The sequence below is a fragment of the Perkinsus marinus genome, assembly GCF_000006405.1.
Source record: "Perkinsus marinus ATCC 50983 genomic scaffold scf_1104296958234, whole genome shotgun sequence".
NCBI lineage: Eukaryota > Perkinsozoa > Perkinsida > Perkinsidae > Perkinsus > Perkinsus marinus.
Window position 1 is genome coordinate 551,210 of NW_003206847.1, and position 21,600 is coordinate 572,809.

The 21,600-nt window shown below is 50.5% G+C and overlaps 6 protein-coding genes across 6 annotated transcripts; 1 reads left to right on the forward strand and 5 right to left on the reverse strand.

The window, feature by feature from the left end:
- Positions 1–4,795: 4,795 nt before the first annotated feature.
- On the reverse strand, positions 4,796–6,293 carry Pmar_PMAR006157 (hypothetical protein; the record flags this gene model as incomplete). The annotated part of the gene is made up of 3 exons (XM_002774524.1): positions 4,796–5,502; positions 5,666–5,716; positions 5,753–6,293. 3 exons carry the CDS (start codon positions 6,291–6,293, stop codon positions 4,796–4,798), a joined length of 1,299 nt encoding a protein of 432 aa, XP_002774570.1.
- A 751-nt stretch (positions 6,294–7,044) lies between these two features.
- Pmar_PMAR006158 (hypothetical protein) lies at positions 7,045–10,567 on the reverse strand (the record flags this gene model as incomplete). Its single annotated transcript, XM_002774525.1, has 2 exons — positions 7,045–7,119; positions 7,454–10,567. 2 exons carry the CDS (start codon positions 10,565–10,567, stop codon positions 7,045–7,047), a joined length of 3,189 nt encoding a protein of 1,062 aa, XP_002774571.1.
- Positions 10,568–11,275: 708 nt separating this feature from the next.
- Pmar_PMAR006159 (hypothetical protein) lies at positions 11,276–12,174 on the forward strand (the record flags this gene model as incomplete). The annotated part of the gene is made up of 5 exons (XM_002774526.1): positions 11,276–11,535; positions 11,604–11,754; positions 11,802–11,909; positions 11,958–12,063; positions 12,107–12,174. 5 exons carry the CDS (start codon positions 11,276–11,278, stop codon positions 12,172–12,174), a joined length of 693 nt encoding a protein of 230 aa, XP_002774572.1.
- A 1,527-nt stretch (positions 12,175–13,701) lies between these two features.
- Positions 13,702–16,745, reverse strand: Pmar_PMAR006160 (hypothetical protein, conserved; the record flags this gene model as incomplete). Its single annotated transcript, XM_002774527.1, has 14 exons — positions 13,702–13,839; positions 13,889–13,984; positions 14,045–14,140; positions 14,197–14,322; positions 14,541–14,777; positions 15,085–15,160; positions 15,211–15,314; positions 15,360–15,487; positions 15,529–15,627; positions 15,684–15,808; positions 15,863–16,044; positions 16,091–16,234; positions 16,492–16,632; positions 16,692–16,745. 14 exons carry the CDS (start codon positions 16,743–16,745, stop codon positions 13,702–13,704), a joined length of 1,746 nt encoding a protein of 581 aa, XP_002774573.1.
- A 1,386-nt stretch (positions 16,746–18,131) lies between these two features.
- On the reverse strand, positions 18,132–19,087 carry Pmar_PMAR006161 (hypothetical protein; the record flags this gene model as incomplete). Its single annotated transcript, XM_002774528.1, has 4 exons — positions 18,132–18,329; positions 18,391–18,465; positions 18,511–18,587; positions 18,631–19,087. The coding sequence occupies 4 exons, from the start codon at positions 19,085–19,087 to the stop codon at positions 18,132–18,134; spliced, it is 807 nt and encodes a 268-aa protein (XP_002774574.1).
- Positions 19,088–19,596: 509 nt separating this feature from the next.
- Pmar_PMAR006162 (hypothetical protein) lies at positions 19,597–21,556 on the reverse strand (the record flags this gene model as incomplete). The annotated part of the gene is made up of 1 exon (XM_002774529.1): positions 19,597–21,556. The coding sequence occupies one exon, from the start codon at positions 21,554–21,556 to the stop codon at positions 19,682–19,684; it is 1,875 nt and encodes a 624-aa protein (XP_002774575.1). The 3' UTR covers positions 19,597–19,681.
- Between the last annotated feature and the right edge of the window lie 44 nt (positions 21,557–21,600).

Genomic DNA, 21,600 nt, shown 5'->3' on the forward strand with positions numbered 1-21,600 from the left:
CAGTTCTAAGAGATGTGCAGTTATGAGTCTCCCATATGGTCTAGCGCCTCAACGTGGCGTGGGAGTGATACTCATTCGGAGTATGCGAAGCTAGACCGCTTATACCGAACTCGACAATCACCCAACGGGTGGTGACTGAGTGGCGGTGACTTCCCCTTGCCTCCTTCCTTTTCTTTCTGCGACTCTCCTCGCATCCTCTCCAGTATGGTCCTTCACACTCATCATCAGCCCCCCCGGCGGCATCGCAAGCGCCCCCATCGCTTTACCGTGGTATCCTACAACATTAATGGCTTATTTGGCAGCAAGCTGGAATTGGCTCGTTACCTGTCTCTTGCTCGGCCACATGTAGTCTGCCTTCAAGAAACATTCCACACCGAATCCGCCCACCTACGCTTCCCTGGATATCATGTCGACCATCTGCTTTCGGCATCGACTCCGGGGACATCTCAGCGGTCTTCACGTGGTCGTCGCAGCGGTGGTCTGGTCACACTAATCCGCGATGATCTTACCTACCATCATTTGTATACCATTACTTATCATGACTCACACGATTTATTCTGTATACTTGCCACAGTTGTTCTTGATAATACTCAACATCCTCCATTACCGTTGTCAATTATTAATTGCTACTTTCGTCCTTCTGTTAGAATTCCAGAGGACTCTCTCCCGCATATTCCCACACAACACTCTATTATTCTGGGAGACTTCAATGGGCATCACCCAGCGTGGGGTACTCAGATCCCTCATGCGACAGACCAGCGCGGAACTATGCTCTATCATTGGGTCCACTCTCACAACTACAAGCTGCTTCATCATATCCAAGAACCCCCAACTTACATGGGGTACAATGGAACCATGTCATCGATAGATGTGATGGGGGTCACTAAAGATATAGCTCCCGCCGCCCACAAGTGCATCCTCACAAATGCTCTCGCTGGTTCTGACCATCTCCCTCTCCAGCTCTCACTTGGTGTCATTCCCCACTTCACCAAGCCGCCATGTCGATCCGCCAAGCGGAGCACGTGGAACTTCAAGACTGTGGATTGGACCGCCTTTCGCTCAACTCTAGACTCACACATTGCTTCGATTGATTGGTCTTCTTCAGTTCATGTGATCCACTCCCAACTATCCCGTGCTTTTGCCGCAGCAGCCTCACACTCTATTAGCCGTGGTCGCCTACATTTGTATAAGCCGTACTGGACCTCTTCGCTGAACAAACTCCGGCTTGAGAAGAATGCTATCCGACGGGCCCTATATCGCCGTACTGCCGCCCTCTTACCTCACAACATCCTGCAGGAGAAGTTTTGTTCTATCAGTAGGAGGTACAAGGCTGCTATACGAACAGCACAACGGCAACATTGGGAGAAATTTACGTCGACTTTGGACTTTGCCACGACAAAGGACTGGAAGGTAGTTCGAGCTATGGCCTTAGGAGTGGGGCAAACGACCACGCCGACGACAGTCATAGACAACGCACGAGGGGCAGCAGCGGCAAATTTGTACTCACTTTATTTAAGTAGAGATATTTATCGATCTCGTTTGAGTACTGCTTCGATCCATCACTGGCAGCGTCAAGGCAATCTTCTACTTCGCCAGCGTCGCTCTGGAACCTATGTTGAGAGCTACCCACAGACCCCCTTTACTTGGTCGGAATTGGCAGCAGTATTGTATAAAGCAAAAAAAACCTCAGCACCTGGACCCGATAATATTCATCCAAAGTTTATCGTTCATGCGTCAGACTTGGCGCTGAAAGCTATTCTGCGCCTAGTAAACTTGACATATACCACGTCTGAAATTCCTCGACAGTGGCGTTCAGCTAAAATTATCGTGTTGAAAAAAAACCCTAGGTCGCACGAATCCACCTGCAAAAATTTTCGACCGATCTCCCTGACGAGTATAGTAGCTAGACTGGCGGAATCTATGGTGCTTAATCGAGTACAGCATGAGCTCTTAACTACGGCCAACCCGCAGCCCCTTCATCCTCACCAATTCGGCTTCCAACGATCACGAGGGGTTGAGGAGGAGGTTGCCTATGTAAGCTCTTCGATCAAATCCTCTCTTCACTCGCAACATAAAATTGTGGGGCTTTTGAGTCTGGATTTGCGAAAAGCGTATGATACTACGAACCTTTCCGTCTTGCGTAGTCGCCTCTTTCACACGAATGTCACCACCCGACTTATCCTATGGATTAGTGCGTTCCTCAGCGGTAGAGAATTTTATGTAGACATCAATGAGGAAAGATCTGAGTGGCGTAAACAATCTCAAGGCCTGCCCCAAGGGGCAGTGTTAGCGCCGGTGCTCTGGGCAATATTCGTAAACCCCCTTTTACAACTCTTGGACAGACTCTGCACTGCACCAAACCCGGCACTAACGGGCTTCGCTGCATACGCAGATGATGTTGTCCTTTGGGCTTCCGGATCATCTCAATTCGAAGTAGATTGCAAACTCCAGCTAGTCTTAAATCGGGTCCAGTCTTGGGTAGAGTCGGTTGGAATGGAGTTAGCAGAAGATAAGACTCGTCTTATCTACTTCACAAAAACTAAGCGTAGAACTATTCGACCTAACCAAATCCTACTGAAAGGCTTTCATCTTCAACCAGTAGATCAAATCACCATACTAGGGGTTATCTTCGACTCTACCTTATCTTGGGGCCCACAAATTGAGAAGATCCGGAAAAACGTGAAACATCGGGCAAAAACCATCTCTCTACTACTTCAAACCCCTACTAAGATTCACAAAAAACTTTACAGGCAATATATACAATACAACTTCACAATGGGTAGCTCAGCATGGGCCTTTGGGGTGACGCAAGAGCGGTGGAAGTTAGTAGAAGGATGTTATTCCTGTGCTATTAAGTCTATGTTAGGCTGTCCTATATACGCCTCTAAACGCTTGAGTCTGCGGTTAGCTGACGAGCCACCCTTGACTTTGGTCATCTATGCCTACTTGAGTCGATTATTTCATAAGTTGGCTCGCCTGCATTATTCACCATTTACGGTCTTGACTGCTGCCACTTTGTCGACTTCTACCGGTACAGCCGCCACATGGTATTCCGAGGTCCATTCAATCCCAGTACTTCGTCTACTACGTTCCAGTGCCCAACTGGCAGCTACGGTCTGGTCATCCCTTTACCACGCCTCATCGAGGCCATGTCCAGAGCCTGCCTGCCCAGTTCACCCTAGCAACTGGACAACACCGCTGACAATATCGACTTCCCTGCCGAACGTGCCCGTGGCCGCTACTCGCACAGACTACTCAGCAGCTATTACTGAAGTTATTACAGAACACCTCGTATCTGGCCGGCTAGTCTTACTCGTGGATGCATCCTACCAGGACATCGCGTCTAAGGCTTGGGGAAACAGGGCGAGTTATGCGTGGACGCTTATCTGGAAAACTCCGGTCTCAACTACTGCTTTCTCAGACTCTACGAAAAAAGGGCAAGGAGCTCTAGGCCCCCAGATCTGGTCTTCAACTGAAGCTGAACTGCAAGCGTTGCGTTATGCACTCCTGGATCTTACCCGGATTCCAGACTTCCTTACCCTACTCCGTCATCGAGGATCCCTCATTATTTGCACGGACAGTCTAAGCACATGTAACCTTCTACAACAAGGCTGGTGTCAAACGTCACCCTACAAGTCTATCGTGTGGTTTATCCTCTCTTCTGTGGTCTCTCTTCAAGCCGATCTCCCAAGCAGTCACGATCCGTCGACAGGCCCTACACGACTACAATGGATCAAGGCCCACGTTGGGTTCTTATTGCATGATGAAGTCGATATGAGGGCGAAGACCCAATCGACTATGCCTCCCCGATACCCGCGAGAATCGCTAGGTGGGGCGTTAGCCAAAATACAACACTACAAATGTAGGGCACTAACAACGCTCCAGTACACCATTCCGGGGGAGATCTACTGTGCGACTGGGCCATACGCTTGGCATCGCGACCCTATTCACTCTCTTCCCCGCGTAGATCAATGCCTTATCTACCGCCTTCGGCAAGGTGTTCTACCCCTCTATCACCCTGCCCTATGTCCACTATGTAACAATTCTGCCTATTCGGTACGTCATCTCCTTCTTTATTGCCCAGGTTTGAACAGATTCCGGCCATCCTTCATTTCTACACCAGTACAACCCAACCTCGAAGACAAGTACTTCTTCATGCTCCTCTACTCCACTAAGGAACTGCTTCAAGTTTCACTCACCCTTGCCAAAGCCAGCCACCTTCACCTGTGATCTCCCTCTGTAGGTAACTCCTACTCGTGCTGTGTGGGATTAGGAGACTCGTCCGCTGGTCACGTTTGTCTTTCTTTGACCTTTCTTCTTTCATTTCTGTCATGACAGGGGATTTCGCTGCCGCTCTTTACCACTCTAGCGTGCATCAGTCGTTGTAAGGGCGATACGCCAACAGGCGTGTAACGCCCCGGTAATAGGCGTTGCGTTGCGTTGCGTTGCGTTGCGTTGCAGTTATGAGTGGTTCTAGGCGAGGGACTCTGTGAGAGAGATAACCGCACAACTTAACTCAAGATCTCAGATAGGATAGATCTAGAGTGGCAGAGTAGAGAGCGATAGAGCGGTCCAGTGCGTGGAACGTAGACACGCTGAAGCAACTACCCAAGCTTAGTGGCTGATCTAATTCGCGAACCGCGACCGTTACTGAAATGGCGAAACGGTGAAACGGTTAGATACGATCTTGCTCACTTGAGTTTACTCAAAGGTACTGTCGTCACAGGACAGTTCTGGGGGCCCGGAGTGAGCAGACAATGGTATCACAGAATATAATCATCATCAATAATGACGGTCAGCGCTTGGTCATCTTGAGGTTGTCAAGGAAACGGACAGACGCTCGAGTCAGACGGAAATCGGTCTTGTTGTCGGGGAAGTCGTCAGAGTCTCCTTGGACACGAAGTAGATAGGCAGTCGGAGAAGAGGCCATATCAGAGCGAAGGCGTAGAGAGTTTCCGTCGGCAGAACGGTCTGCTAGTTGCAGTCGGTAAAGGCCTTGGTCAACGCTGATAACCCTTCCATATTGGAGTCCACCTCGACCAGAAGAATTGATGTACGCGAAGTTCTTCACTTCAGGATGGGGGTCACCGGTACGGCGTGGAACAGTAGTCCGTTTAGTCCTTGGCCGAGAGGAGGTCGAAGAAGGCTCGTGAATGACTGTGTCGTCTGCTGAAGAGCCGGTGGTTGATGTGAAGGCCTTCGAAGGTAGAGCACTTGGAGCAGTGTCGTTGACGTGGGCGTCGTCCTGAGCACTTGCTAAGGCCTTCGAAGAATCAGCTTCAACTTGGGGGCTAACGGTGGTCTCGACGCTAGGAGCCTTGTCAGGAATGGACTCATCAGAAACTTGATGAGACTCTGGGGGCCCAGGTAGGGGCGTGTCAGAGTCGTGGACAGGCTCAGAAACCGTCCGCACCACGTTGTCGATGGGCTGGAAAAAGACAGACCGATAACGGTTGGCGCCAGTGGTGGGAGTCAGCTTGACGTAGCCGAGAGATAGAGATACTGCTGTCAGTGAAGACCAGAAGATGATGGACAGGAGAGTGGTCGTTGGACTCCTGAAGCATAGCCGCTGCCCACTCCAGCGAAGACGCCAAGGTGTCCAGCTCAAACTTGGGGGCCGTACGACGTCCTTGGAGTTGGTGGAGATACCCTGAACCTGCAATACGCTGGCCGTGGAGGGTGTACAACAGAGCAGCGCCTGCGGTGTCACTGCTGTCTGTGAAGAGACAGACAGAGTTGCAGTGATTTTCACCTGGTCGACGTAGAAGTCGAGGGACTCTTAGGTCGAAGGCCTTCAATTGATTCTCCCAGGCGACCAGAGCCTGGGTGTCCTCAGCGCGGAGGTGACCAGTGTGCGGGTCGGCGTTAGACCTGGCTTGGCGGCACAGGAGGCGGAGCTGCATAGAGAGCTCGAGATGCCAACCAAGGGGGTCGTAGAAGCCGTTGCCGTAACGCTTGAGAAGCTTGACTGTGGTCACCGTTGAGGCCTTATGACGAAGGTCTGACTTGAGAGACAGAGAGTCACACTTCGGATGCCATTGCACACCTAGACATGGTTGGGGATCACTGGGTATCTGGTCGGGAAGGTTGCTGACCTCCTTCTTGTCATTGGTCTCGAACATGCGATGTGACAACCGCTGAGTGATGTCTCGACGAAGGGCAGTAAGATGGCGAGCATCATCAGAGCCAACGGAGATGTCGTCCATAAGGCAGCGGACGTGCTTCGTGGGAGCATCAGCTTCGACCATGGCCTTGGCGAGAGAGTCAGACATCGCGAAGGGCGAGTCAGGCATGCCGAAGCATACTCGCTGAAAGACAAAAGCCTGATTGCACCAGAAGAACCCGAGGCATCGCTGGTCTTCGACGAGAGCATATCCCGGCATGCGAGTCTCGAGAAAGTCGAGACTCGCGTTATTCTCGTCTCGCGAACGAGAACGAGAGAGAATAGTGAGCTGTGCAGGATCGCGAGAACAAGCGAGAATATCGCGGGATTCTCGCCGAATCTCGCAGTCAGCTGTTAATGAGCTCTTCTGTGAATTGTTCTAATTGCTCTCTGTGAGTTTGGCACTCCAACGGACATTCTTGTGCTATTCCATGTTTTTATGTCCCGCAGACGGCAAACCGCAGTGCGAAATATAAATACATCCGCTATATGTAGAGCGACTGTACCAGAGACCTGCCGCGCTTTAAATGGCCTTGTTCTCAAAGGCGTACAATACCTCACACGTCGCGGATCATGAGTCTCCAGTAGTCTCCGGGAGTATCCAGCAGTTCTAACCAAATCTCTGCGATAAACATTCCGTGCTATAGTAATTTGTAATCTGTGATTTGTGATGATAGTATTATATTATAGCATTATTATCATAGTATATACGAATATATTAATTGGTGTGTAGTAAGCAGGATGCCACTTGCCGCCAAAGAGTTTGTGGATTCTTATTGAATCCGCACTACCAACGGAAGACCTCATTGGAAGTCTGTGATACTCAGTCTGACTACAGAACGCGACACGAGCAAAAAAGTCTAGAACGTGATAACGGCTAGCTAATTAGTAACTTGGTGCTCGAAACTTGAGCCTAATACTCCACTTTTGGCCAAATCCCTGTGCCTATGCGGCACCTAAGGGAATAACTGTACGCGCGTCATATCATTTTCCGGCGCGCGATATTTCGGCTTAATGGCGCAGCGATGTCAGTTGAGCCAATTTTTCGTTTTCCTGTTGGCGCACACGTGCGTCGCCTGACGAAATATTCCGCGAAATTTCGCGAGATCTCGCGAGACGAGAACGAGAGAAAATAACGGTTCGGCATGTTGACGAGAATTCTCGACTATTCTCATCCCGCCAAAATGCCGGGGTATGGACGAGAGGCAGCTCGATTTGTAGGAAGGCCTGCACGATGTCGAGGGCCACGAAGTACTCGTAACGGCGAAGGAGTCCAAGACTCTGTGGTACTCCTTGATGAAGGCCTTCGGGCAGACTGGCATCGATGAACTTGCTGAGAGGTGAACCGTCGAAGACAGGCCTGAGTCGCATTGAGCTTCGATTCACAGAGCCTTCTTGGGACCCCTTCTTGATAACAGGAAAGTGATGCAACCAGAAGCGAACTTCTTCTCGGGGCACCGGCTTGACATAACCCTTCTGGACGAAGCCACGTATCTCTGCATCGTAAGCGTCAAAGAGACCCTTGCGGCGAAGTTGATGGGCTAGAGTAGAGGACCGCTTGAGGAAGGGAATGTGAGAGTTGGTAGGCCGGTGACCAGTTCGCCAGCGGAGATGGTGTACAAACCTGTGAGGAGGAGGCGACGGAGTAGAAACCTGCTTGGAGGGCACCGGATCGGAGTAGACCACCAAGGTGTCCGTGACAGGCAGCGAGGCTAGAGTCACCAAGGGGCAAGGCTCTGAGAAGAGCAACTGCATGAAGGAAGTAGAAACCGAGCCGTTGGTGAGGTCGTCGTCAGCAACGTTGGAGAAGTCGTCGACCACAGGAAGGGGAATGACGGAGTCCTTGTTGAAGCAAGACTCGTGCTCATCCAAGTTGACAGTTGGAGGTTGTGTGTCACCGAGGTCGATGGAGTTAAGGCCTACAGCCACCTTGTTAGGAGGATCATCCGGAGGTGCAGATCTAGAGAGGTCCACGGCGTCGATGAAGGCCTTCCATGCAGTAGCTACTTGAGGTGTCGTGTCCACGAGGGAGATGATGCGATCACCAGAAGGATTGAAGACCCACAGAACTGGATTTTGTACACGGCGAAGAACGTCACAGCTGAAGATGAAGTCTCGAGCAAGGCCATGAACAAGAGCAATGAAAGTCTGAACCCGTAGGCCTTTATGACAGTAAGTGATCTTGTAGATGGGACACGAGTTCACCCGACGGGACACCGCTAGAGTAGCAACACAGGTCACACCGGTAGGCTCAAGAGCGACATTGGCTTGTTGAAGGCGAAGAAGGCCTGAGTCGGAGCAAGCGAGTAGCTGAGAGCCGGAGTCCAGCAGCCCAGTGAAACCAGGACAACGACCATCCTTCGTGAGGAAGTTGAACTCCACGTTGCGTAAGGATGATGGCATATCTCGGAGAGACTGAAGAGTGTTGTCGAGGTTGAGAACAGGACTGGCGATTACTGGAAGTGGCGATGTGGTTGGCTGTGTGGTAGAACAGAAGGCCTTCAGAGGACCATTTGTCGTTGAAGAAGGCGGGGTGAACGATAAGGACTCAACCGATAAGGAAAGAGTCATGGTGTCGAGAGTCGGGTCAGTAGACTTGGTCAGCGAGTTAGGGCAGTGTGAAGTATGATGCTGTTGTGAGCAGCGGTCACACCTTACCGAGTCCCGCTTGGGACAGACACCAGTACACTTGACAGAAGGCCTATTGCAGTAGGGACACCTACCTTCCTTCTTGAGAGGGGACGGCGCAGGGCAGAAGCTGGCACCAGCCTTGCAGTTAGGATCACCATCCATGCATCGGGTACACCGAAGCTTCGGCCGCTGACGCCGTTGACGATCGTGAGAACCCTTGCCATGACCATTGGAGCCCTGTGTAGGTTGCTGAGTAGACGACTGGTTGGTTGTCGTTGTAGACGTTGAGGCAGTCATCTGGTTGAGCGGTACCTTAGGGAGAGGGTCATCCTTGCGGCCTTGAGAAGGGTCAGATCTACCACGCTGGTGTGAAGATAGTTGACGAAGGCGGTCAAGTTCCACGAGCTCATGTAGAAGTTGACGGTAGGTTAAGGCCTTCATGCGCGTGAGAGCAGCTTCATGATGAGCGCCTCGGAGGCTGGCAGTCAGCTTGGACGCGAGGAACCGGTCCTCGAAAGGATAACCTTGCTGACGCTCGATGTCGAGGCGGATAGAGTCGAAGGCCTTCAAGTAGTCACCAAGTTGTTGGCGATCACCCATGTAAAGGCTGTTCCACTTGACGAGCTTCCTGATGTAGTCCGTGTCACTGGATTTGTGTAACTGGGAGAGAAGCTGGCAGATGCGCATGACCTCACGAGCGCAAGCACTGTGAGTCTGCTGAGGTAAAGGTCTGACCTCCCTGCTGACAGTCTCGTCCAAGAGTCTGGTTAGGAAGAAGTAGTACTCGAGAGCACCCCAACCATTAGAGCACGAGAGATGGTTGACAGACTTGATAACATCAGCCACTGCACGGTCGTCGTTGAAGCCGGTGAACTGTCGCTTGTTGGGTAGATCAGCAGAGTTGGCTTCACGCTTGGCGTAGTGGCGAGTGGTGCTGTCAATAGCATCATTGTTGCCAGAGAAGGGAGCGAACTGCGGGACCTCAAAGTTGACTCCATGAGTACCGAGGGCCGGAGGAGGCTGAGGGACCGGAGGTAGGAGTGGAAAACCAGCACCGTATCCGGTAGGGTAGCCGTAGTTCATAGCCATCGGAGCTGCAGAAGGTAGGACCTGGTTGACAGAAGGTAATACCACGTGATGGGGAGGAAGGCCTTCAGCGGAAGGGACGTGCTGATATTGGTTAAGGCCTTCAGAGGCACCATATGTAACGGGATTGGTGCTGCCTGCTGGTAGAGAACCTTCGCTTACCGCGGGACCGTGGCCAATGCTAGCGTGAGAACCCTGAGGTATAACAGGCTGATGTGGATGTGGACCAGAAGCTACATAGGGTGGAGCGTGAGATGGCATCGGCGGATAAGGAAAGACTCCTCCAGATGAGGAGGACGCTGATGCTTCACCCGTAGCTTGGAAGGAATGCTGTTGAGGAGGAAGTGGCGGCTCCGTAGGATCAGCAATGTTGTTGATGAAGGCCTCCGAGATATCCTCGAGCTCCAGAGTAGTGGAACTTTGTAGAGCTTTGCCATGAGGGACCGTCGAGGAGGACATTCTCCACGTAGTCTTGAAGGTCTCATTGACCCAAGCACCGACGAGGGGCTTGTTGTCAATAGTGTGTAGATTCACCGTGTCTCCAAGCAGCTTGGAGGCGATAGAACACTGGCCGAACTCGATGAGGATGTAGAAGGCCGACAGGTCATCATTCTTCTTGACGACATAGGAGGGGACCCAGGCATCCCTGTCGGGAAGCTTAATGAAGCGTAGACAAGGGATAGACATGATCCCGGTAGAAGAGATGTGCAGTTATGAGTGGTTCTAGGCGAGGGACTCTGTGAGAGAGATAACCGCACAACTTAACTCAAGATCTCAGATAGGATAGATCTAGAGTGGCAGAGTAGAGAGCGATAGAGCGGTCCAGTGCGTGGAACGTAGACACGCTGAAGCAACTACCCAAGCTTAGTAGCTGATCTAATTCGCAAACCGCAACCGTTACTGAAATGGTGAAACGGTGAAACGGTTAGATACGATCTTGCTCACTTGAGTTTTCTCAATGGTACTGTCGTCACAGGACACTACCGTAGTGGTGCATTCAGCGTTAAGGAATAGCAAGATTTGACAAGATGTGCAAGATTCATCTGAGATAGATCAGCAGCAGCTTCTGCCGATATTCATGGCGTGGCCTATAGACCCCGGGGTCGCTCAATAAACCGATTTCGAAACTCTGAAGCGTTCCCAGAATTGCTTATTACCCATATAACACGATGCTAGAGTCGATTCAGAATTGACCCACAACTCATTCAATGAACATGGGGCCCTTCTGAGTTTCAAGAGCGCTTCCCAGACTGAGTTCTACATGTAAAATCCGATCGTAGTGTTCTTGGATCTCAAGAAGAGTTTATTTAACATACCGTCACCTACTAAAACTCTCACTTCGAGAGTTTATTTATTCGGGACGTGTAGGCTTACTGAGTTGATTAACTTCTATCAATGTCCCAAGATGGTTCCGAGATGGACCTGGTGCCGGTCTCCTTGGCCGTGGTCAATGGTCAACTAGCCAGAATGGAGGTCAAGGACAAACTCTTGAGAGGCGCTCAGTACGAGGAGATTCCTACTCTTGGCTCTACTGTTGTCTTGAACCTCCATATGAAGATACTTCGCTCGTATGTGGGGTGGTATTCTTCTGGAGTCGACCGACTCAAGTACCAAGGAGCTCTACAGACAGATCAAGATGGTTCAAGGCTTGCTCGGTGATAGTAGACGAACTTTTAGGTAACAGCAGGTATCATACCACTCCTCCTTGAACATGACCTTACAGGTGGTTTAAGGAACTGGCCGTGATCCCTACTATTCCTAATGAGTTTAATAAGAAGTCAGAGGTCGACAGGGCTCTCGGAGTGGCCAGCAAGAGTCTACTGCTCGCCTTCCTCCTCACTGATCGTGTCCTCTGGCTCCAAAAGCTCGGCCTTGTGAGAAGCTCCCCATCGCTTTCCTTCTCCCGTATTCCCTATTTCAGATCAGACGTGATAGCAAGCCCGTTGATACCCTTAAAATGTGTATGAAGTTCTTTACATTGATGCAGCTCACGAACTTCGCCATCGCCTATAAGAAGTATCGCGAACAAGTAGGGAAGAACATCATCCCGATAGTCCCGTGGCACTCCCCTCCTTAGGTTGCCCTCCAGGGCCAGGCTGGTCATGATCCCTCGATTGAGTCAGCCCAACTACAGTTGGCCGTCAAGAGTCTCTTACTGGCTGTTCAGGGGCTCCACAATAGTGGTAAGAGAAAGCCTTCTGATAGGAATATTATACCCGATTTCAGGCTGGTTTGAAACTCACGATTCATTCGTCGGAGCCTTGGGAGTGGTCACCTGTGGCATGGACATGTGAGTGGCTGCCTCCAGCAGTTCGAGACTCCCAACGTTCCCTCAAGGTACGCCCTATGGCCCCGTCAATCAGCGAAACGAGCGTGATATGCTCAGCGCAGTAGCTCGAATTCTGGCTGCTGATACTTCTCTATTTTTTAATGAAAATTGCTTTGATTGTTGCTTCTATTGGCGTTGAATTTTGCGGGGGTTAGCCAAGGAGTGCATTGCAACGAGTACTTCCACATAAAGTTTGTCCCTCTATACCTGGGAAGATAGATAGCTGTATGCTCACCTTGATACTTCACCGTGCTTGCGTTGCCGAGAGAGATTGGAAGATGGCCGAGAAGGGTAGATGCGGGCGCGTAACAAGTAAACATCCCGGAAATCTATATCGCGAATACGGACATCAATTTCGGGTGGTAGTTTCGACGATGCAGATTTACACTGTGCAGCCCAGCGATCCATTTCTGAAGGGTAACATAACACCGCACCTTCAACCGAAGGCGGAAGGGTTCTCTTTGCCCAAGTCGGGTGGTGAAGTGCCGACCGCGAGAATACAGTGGCTCACTACCAATCTAGTACGTCTATGACGAGTAGCCAGGTCATCCCCGATGAAGTCGCCATCGGCGATGATCAATTCACCTTGGGCATCGGCAATATCGCCGGATTCGTCCGAGTACGATCAGTGACCTACGGTGACGCAGGCCCAATTCTTGGAGATAAAAATGCTACCAACTCGCCAGGACCGCTCATATCTAATCACTTTCTCATTGGTGATAACAATGGGCTAAAGTATTTCGAAGGAACATAACTCACTGAAAAACGTATCCCTCTCTGTACCATGAAGTTTCCTACGAAAGTAGTTTTCGGTTATTATCAGTGTGATGCTTATAGGTCGCGACATCGGAGATTAGCTGAGGGGTTCCGATGTTGCATGCCGTTCCGAGATAGATATCTATACCGCGAGTTGGACTAAGCTCCCAATGATAGAATCGAATTCAGTATTCTACGCCCATCGTCACAACAGCACATTCTCTGAATTACTTCGACTAAAGCTTGAGTTATGGAATGAGGGTCAGACGCCATTGGTTGGATGCGTAGCAACGCATAGGAGCCATTTCACTCGATTCTGCACATGGACTTCAGAGGGAAATGTCATTAAAATAGATTCACACATTATTGTATAACAAAATCATATAATATCCCACCACCTTCAGAGGAAAAAGGTATCCTGATAAGAGGTCAGAATAGTGCACACAATGGCGCCGTCAAAAAGGTATTCCCATGTGACATTAGCCATGTCTCAGGCGGAATCGCCGATTCATTTAGTGACACTGAGTCAGAGTGTTGATTTTGGTGACAGAGTGATCGAATGCGGTGATGGATCCCATGACAGTGTTTCAAGTAATCATATCATATGCTGATCATTGATGACGACTCTGATCATCTTTGGGACCGCTTCTTCGCCGTTTACGGGATACTAGATCAGTACCACTCAAGAACGCAACCGGAGATAAGACGGAGTACAAAGAGGCATGGATCATCACGTTCACATGGGAGGAGCTTCAGAGGAAGACGCCTGCGGTATTCCAGCCGCTTCACAGAATTCTGCCAGTGTTTTCTTGTATTCCTCGTCAACCATCGAGTCTGTCAGCACCACTGTCTCCTCATCACCTGTAGTTGTGTCCTGAGATGATTGCAGTGACGTCCTCATCTTCTCAGAGGCCAATCGTCACTTTTTCGTTCTGTTGCTTGAGAGCTTCGAGCATCTTCTTCCTCTCGGGAACTCCATCAAGGTTGTGGTAGGCGTGATCCAGGATTTGCCGAACGATCTGCGAGAACAGAATCGAAACTCCATAGTGCCACCGACCGCCCCCAGGGAGAACACATACCTCTTCCTCCCTATCGGGGCCCCACACAAGATTAACAGGCAACCTGAGCACGTGGAGATGCCCATGGTCGTCTCCCACGGCCATGAGTGACTTCCCCTAAGAACACTCGTGCCCATTCTCCATAGAATCACGAGTGATACCGTAGTGTCTACCTCTGGACAGAAGGTCATAGATGTGAGACCAGCCGCAGTGACCGGAAAGGACATCAGAGGTTGATGACTCTGGTCGGTAAAGTCCCAGACGTCCACACTACCATCGACTCTGCCCAAGTAAAGCACCTGTCCAACGAAGCACATTAACCGTCAAGTTGATAGTATTGGTATTTGATATCAATGTTCCGCGTATCGCATAAGCCTGCCAGTCTATAATCACAGTTTACGAAGTGTATACTAGACCCAGGCGTTCGTCATTTCAATTCTTCCAATACTTCACTTTAAATTTTCCCATGATCCCTCTACGAAGTCATATGAGCAACCAGTGTTCACCTCCGCCCTACCGCGGGCCGTGACGGGGAGCAAGCTCCGCACGCAAAGTAGTTGCTTGGTGCCGCACTCCGGAATATAGGCTCGCGTATTCTGTCAGCCAGGGACTTGACAGGCCTCGCTGTCTCCACTTCGTCCCCCTCCTCTTCCTCCTCATCCATGTTCGCCCTTCTAGGACGAGTAAGAGACGGTGCGGAACCTCCAATATACCAGAGGGAGAACTCCCAGTCCGATACAGCTAACATGAGGTCCTGAGGAAAAAGGCAGGGCAGTGGCAGCAGCCTACAGTGGAGAAACGACTCTATTGTTTCTACTTTGTAGAAATACATGTGAGTACTACGCGTATTGCGGAAAACACGAGCAGAGTCGTTGAAGTTGTATGATGGTTCTCTCACAGAGAAGCCCTAGAGGATTATTCATTTATCTCCTACAGTATCCACATCTAATAATTGTTCCCAAGGACTAATGGGGGGTCTACAGTTCGAGTCTCGAGACAGTGCCCCATAGGAAGTATGACCCTGTGATCGTCTCGGCCTCATAGGGCCATTCATAACTCACACTCATCCTATGAGACTCCCTCAGCTCCAAAAGAGGTCGAAAAGTCTTGCTCACTTCACAGAGGGACTTCACCAACCTGCCCACGACTGCTGCCACTAGACAACGCGCATGCCATGCGGCTTTTACTCAGGCTTCTTCTCAGCGCTACCCACGGCCGCCCAATCTCCAAAGATGACTTCACCCTCCTCCGTCGTGGCGAAGAAGTTACTCAGGAAGTTCGATTCTCGATTCTAACAAGAACATCAATTCTTCCTCAGAATCTTCCCTATGGTCACCTCTTGAGCCTTCTGGGTGAGATTCATAGAGGCCAGAGGCAGTATATGGGTACACCCCATTTCCGTGCCAGAGTCCTGTCGTTGCAGCTGGACACTATGTATAGGCCGCCAGGTGAAGTCATGTTCGCCTAGCCCACAGACTACCACCCTCCCATGCGAGACTGCTTACCTCTCACTACGGCGTCCCTAGCACTCTGGAAGTCCCAAAGGAAGACCTGCCCGTCACCAGCGACTGTCACGAAGAACTTAGCCTTCTCGACAGTTTCCTCTAACATGAACAACATACCATAGCCGAAAGCAGCTGTAGTTGGCAAACAGGCCCACCCTCTCCTTCCAATGTGCTCCTATTGTCAACGCATTTCCCCTTGCGTTCCACATCCAGCCAATGCGGCAACCACGCGATCGACCGACAGGCTCGTTTGTGCGAGTCGTCTATAGTAGAGACTAGCCTGAACATAAGGCACCTCCAGACAGGGCAAGGGCAATATATAGGAATATTATACTTGTGCTTTATCTCCAGTGCTGGCTTGTTCTTTGTAGTCGTCATCACCGTCTTGACCTTCTCTTTTGACTTCTCAACGTCCCCTTTGTCGTGGCCTTCTTTCTCTCTCTTCTTCCTAGCCACCTTCCCCCGTTTCGCAGCAGTAACGCCTAGCTCCTGGTCCGTCACGCGCCACAGCACCATCTACAACAGTTCGGTTCGACCGTGATATGGGACCCTCAGGGGTTACCTGGCCTGTGATGAGTCCACCGACCACGAAACGACGGTCCGTCGGGCAGAAGGAGAAGGTGACGACCTCGCTTGGGCTCAGCAGTGCCGCGTGGGGTGACAGAGGATTGTGGAATGACCACAGCAGGATGCAGGATGGACGAGGCTGGGAAGAAGAAAGTCATCGACAATCCAGAGCTCCTATACCGTCATAATGACGGTCACTTCACAACATGAAATGGGTATAAGATGACCAGTAGAGGGAAATTATATATATTCATATTTTTTACTAGTTGAACATGAGCTCAAACCAGTCACCCTGGGTAGTATCGTGTGACTGAGTCACGCTACACTAACATCAGCTCGCCAAGGAAACCCTCTGGCGCTCCTCCAATGGAGGCAGCATCCTATCCCACCGCTCACCTTGCCCATGGTCTCGAGTCGTTGGCCATAGGTAAGGTTGTCCAAGTACGATGCAGCAACAACATCGGGCTCTTCTGGCACCCAATGGATGCACTCAATCCTCTTCTCTCTGGTGTAGGTAACATCATGGAAGTTACGCCACTGACCAAACCGGCAGCTGCTGCCCACGTAGTCAACGGCAGTGAGGAGGATGCCCCTACCTCGGTGAGTCCAGTTTCAGCTCCTGAGCCGAGACTTGCATCCAGCATAGCCATGCGGGACTCGTCCACACCTACCACTGGAGCTCAGCCAGATCAGGAGCAATCGACATGGACCTACCGAGTTTATCAAAGTCCCGTGCAAATACATCCATCGTCTCGTTTTGCTGTAATGCTTGCTCTATGGCAAAGTTGATCTCAGGTTTCAATATGAACTCCCTGAGGGACGCTTTTGCGTGCTTCGACAGCCTCATGCCACTAGCGACTTGCGCCTCGTATTGGACACCTACGTTCAGTCAAGTCGTCACTACAATCGCAGTCACAAAACTCTACAAGCGTTGACCGGCTCAAAGCGAGCGGTCTGCGTAGTGCTGCTCTTGGGAGGCAAGCACGCTTGTATAGAATGCTCGTCTACACGCCTTCGCACCACAGTCGGCTGTGTTGTCTCCTCCACTTCCCTTGGCTTCAGCTCCGGGAACTCATACGATATTGGGTTGTACGTACCTCCAACACGTTACTTCTAGTACAACAACCATTGACACAGACGCTTACCACTAGAGAAGTGGACAGGTCCCCCCAACTCTGATGCTGGCTTGGTCACAATGTACCGAGCTAATGACCGCCTCTGGCGGTCGTGCATCACTGGAGGTGGGCCTCGAATTTCAATATCAGTCATCTCGTGCGTGGTAGAGGTCCACTCCCGACTTGTTAGAGGTATATCTCTGAGTATCTATAGTGAATACGGTACGGATGGCTACAGGCGATGCGCCAACACACTTTGTCATGGAAAGTGAGCTGCTCCTCAGGTTTGGCTCTAGAAGGAGACCAGCAAGCCATTTATGGTGGGAAATGGTAAGATGAGATAGGAAGCTCACTTCTATCACAACAAGAATTGGAAAGTCAACCTCCTTCAACATTTTCTATAGCAATAACGTCTTTTTGAGGTGCAGTCTTCGAGACTATCGTCGAGGCATCCGAGCTCCCCTCGGCCAGCACGGTGCACTCTCGATAGACCGTTTCATAGTCACCCTTACATGCGAATGAGAGTCCACGATGTTCCCCTGTGCGGTCAATAGGTAGACAGAAGCCACAAAGAACTACTCGAATCAGTCGCCCGTAGTAAAGTTGGTGTAGCTGATAATGCACCAAGCCACCATCCAATAGACCCAGGTTCAAAACATGCCACTTGCACCGTACCGATTAGCAAACACATTACCTCGGGCCCACCCGAATCATTGACCCACACAATAGCCATCACGGTATCATCTACGGAAATTTTGTGCAAAGAAGTCAGACGATCACCGCATAGCATGTTTGGGGTATACCCCTACAATGGTAGACCCAATATAGGAGTATTCAATCAAACTTACTTGCACCACCACCGAAGTGATGACAACAGCAGCAGCAGCAGCCTCTACATTGAGTAAATGCAATATGACGTTTTCACAAGCTAACGATGAGCCGTGTGTAGTCTCGCACGTCGTTGGCAGTGATGACTTCGTCGAGGTCAATCGAATGACCTTCTTTAGAGATCCCTTGTATGGATAGATCGCCCTTTGTCAGTAGTTCTCGTATACAGGGGACCTTCTTTAACTGCTGTCGGAGTTGACTCGAGAGCATTCCTTTAGGCCAGAGGGAGAACTGTAAGAGACAAATGAATGTTGACTTCGACCACCACCACCACCAGCGTCAGCATCCTCACCCGGTATAGATCACACAGTATTCTCCCATCGTGCTTCACCGTCAAGTCCGTTTCAACCAAGTAAGATGTGTCCACCTACAAACCACCGCAATCTCGTCAATCGCCGCAACAGACCAGCACCTCTAGCCGGCGTCGCTTCTTAGTGGACGTAGGCTGAGCGCCGGCAGCTGACGCCGATGCGGACTTCTTCGGGGTTCCTGATAGAGAGCATCACATACGACGACACCTCGAGAATCTTACTTGCTACATTTCCAACAACGTGGGATACTGTGCTGATGAAAGAGTCCCTCCGACTATCAATCGACTTCGATGAGCTCCGACTGCCCACGACCAACCCTTTGCTCCCCTCAGCCTCTTTCCCACCCTCACAGTGCGGCTCGGTCGTTTCAGTACTGCCCTCCAGCGAAGTCTCCATCGATAATGCCTCTAGAGTGTCCTCAGTCCTATCGCTGGCGACAGCATCCTCCACGACCTCATCGAGAGCCAGCGTACTCAGAGTGTAGAGTACCGTCTTGTCGTCGGGCTCAGGGGAGGATATGAGTCCACCATGCTTGAGAGCTGACTGCTTATGGATTTGCCTCTGCAAGGTAGTGACCTTCGACTTCAGCTCTTTCACTTCTCTGTTCAGTTTAGTGAACTCCTGGATCGTTAATTCTCGGAGGGCCGCGACATCCCTGGAAATGCCGATGAGGGACATGCGGAAATCTGCAAGTAAACTAATGCGATTGTACATTCTGTTCTCCAATCAACGTGTTCAGTTTTGAGCCGCGAAATCCAATACATATAACAATAAAAAACCACACGGGAAGAGCGCACACCAGACGGCTCCCTTCCTATGCGACTCGCAAAATCGTCTGCCAAAGACCGAAAAACTCTGCTTTCAACCTTGTCTCTCCCGGCTAGCGGAGAACAATACAAGAAACAAGATGGCAAAAAACGATATCATTGAATTCGACTTGAAAACATAGTGAAAATTGAATCAGCGAATGATGGGGAAATAACCTTACACACAGCTGAAAGCACGAGAGATCATCAGACGTTTCCAAGTCGACCTTGTTGTACATCAGAACCGCCGCATTGTTATTCCTTGCGAATACATGCCTCAACACAAGAACAGAACGAAAAAGGATAGCAGTGTTCACTTCACACCGAGCCAGTGCAGGTTGAATGGCTCTGAAGATCCATGACTGCGAGACTGTGTAAATTAACAAGAGTAACTACAACACGATCTTTCAAGAAAATATAATAATACAAACGACTACTACAAAACACTCACAGATTTGTCACTAAATCAGCCTTCCTCCTCCTGCTCCTCATCAGCGCTAACAAAACCGCTGTCCAGGGTTTCTTCACCATCACACACTTCGTTCTTTACACGTGCCTCCAGTCGTTTCCTTAGAGCGTGCCTCTTGAACTTCAAAGTCATATCGAAGTACCCTCCACTGGGCTTAGCCCCAGCATAGCTCTGTATAGTGTTGCTCATCATCGCCAAAAAGCTCTTCCGTGCCTTCGGTGTCGGATCGATTTGTTGCAAGCGCCAGGCCACCGCGTTCATCTGCTCTACAGCTTCATCACCAGCCTCCCATTCACCCTTGTCAGCTAGAGCCTGCCCTTTCACAAGCAGAGCTACAAGGCACGTACCACTCCAGTAGGGCCTCAAGAGTATCAGATCGGCCGACTCTGGAACTGGCTGAGGAGGCATAAGTTCATCCTCCTTCCCAATGACCTTTCCTGCCAGTCTTATCGCCTCATCCGGCTCTCCAGCCAGCCTATGCAACTCTGCTAACAATACCAGGCGCCGTGCCTCGTCTTGAATGCAAGTCGTATTAGTCTCGCTCAAGAGCGTGGTCAAAGGGCCTTTGATGACTGCGATAGAAGCCTTATTCAAACAGTAGAACTGCAGCATCATGAGCTCCACCACATCAATAGAGGGGATCACTCTGTCAGGCCTCTTAGAGTACTCCTCAATTTTCTTGAAGGCTAGAAGGTCCGAGGCACGCCAGTTGGACTTGTTCATAGCGCGATACCGTTCAACTCGTTCGATACAGCTCTGATATTCCTGTCCAGTGAGCTTCCTCAAAATAGCCTCTAACGCTCCAAAGAAGGGCACATACGTACGCCTACCAACCTCCTCATGACATAGACTTGCCTTTCTAATGCAGCCAATAGCTTCCTCCCACTCCACACACAACATATGGTAAACCGCTTTCTTCATGTTAACCACAAGGGCCAGTGCCGGCCTATCACAAGAACGTCCTGCCACATCCATGGTCCTCAGTGCGGCCTCAGGATTCCTTCTCACAGCATGGTATTCAGCCAACTCGATCAAATATACGCAACTGTTATGATAATTCCCAAGCCCCTCATCGAGGATGCCTCGCACCTCATCCAATTCTTCATTCGACGGCGACTCTCCCATGAATGACCTCATCTGCAAATGATAGGCCGATATAACAAGAGCCGCATACGGCGCCAAGAGACCCCCTCCTTGGTAACACTCCTCTAGGAGACCGATAGACGCAGCCCTATTAGTGCCATCAAAGCCCACGAGCTCAGCCACCGCGACTATTGATCCGGGCAGCATAGTCACGACCAAGTTGAGGGTTCCAATTACAAAACTCCCCAAAGACTTCACCACGTCGGCCTCGTACCCCACGTAGTTCAACACCTCCTTCTCCATGGATTTTATCAAAGTCCAACTACGGGTTAGATTAACCCCAGCCTTCACAAAAGACTGTTGTAAAATTTGCACTATTCCTCCAAACATGTAACACATACCTCTGAGGAATCTCTGACCAATCCACTGGTCCGGGCTTTCCCCTGCTAATTTTTCAGTCAGCCAAACTCTACTAAGACAGTCATCGAGTTGATCATTCGCGAACGAAGCCAAGCCATCCAACAAACTAGCCAGGGCCCATTGAAAGGCGTACGCAGGGCGTAGGTCATGTCCTTGCGCCGGTACAGGGAGCATATCATACTCTGAATTTGCGAAGATACCACTACGGAAGATCTTCTCGGCATCTTCAAACTGGTTGAGGAAAACACAAGCCGTACCACGACGGAGCTTCTCAAGCTCTACTGCCCACAACTTCACCTCGTCAACAACTTCGCTTATCTGCGCCCTCGGCTTCTCATCCTTCGCTGCCGGCGGCGGTGAATCTTCCATTACCACAACTGACAAAACAATCTCTATCATGTCTTCTATACTCG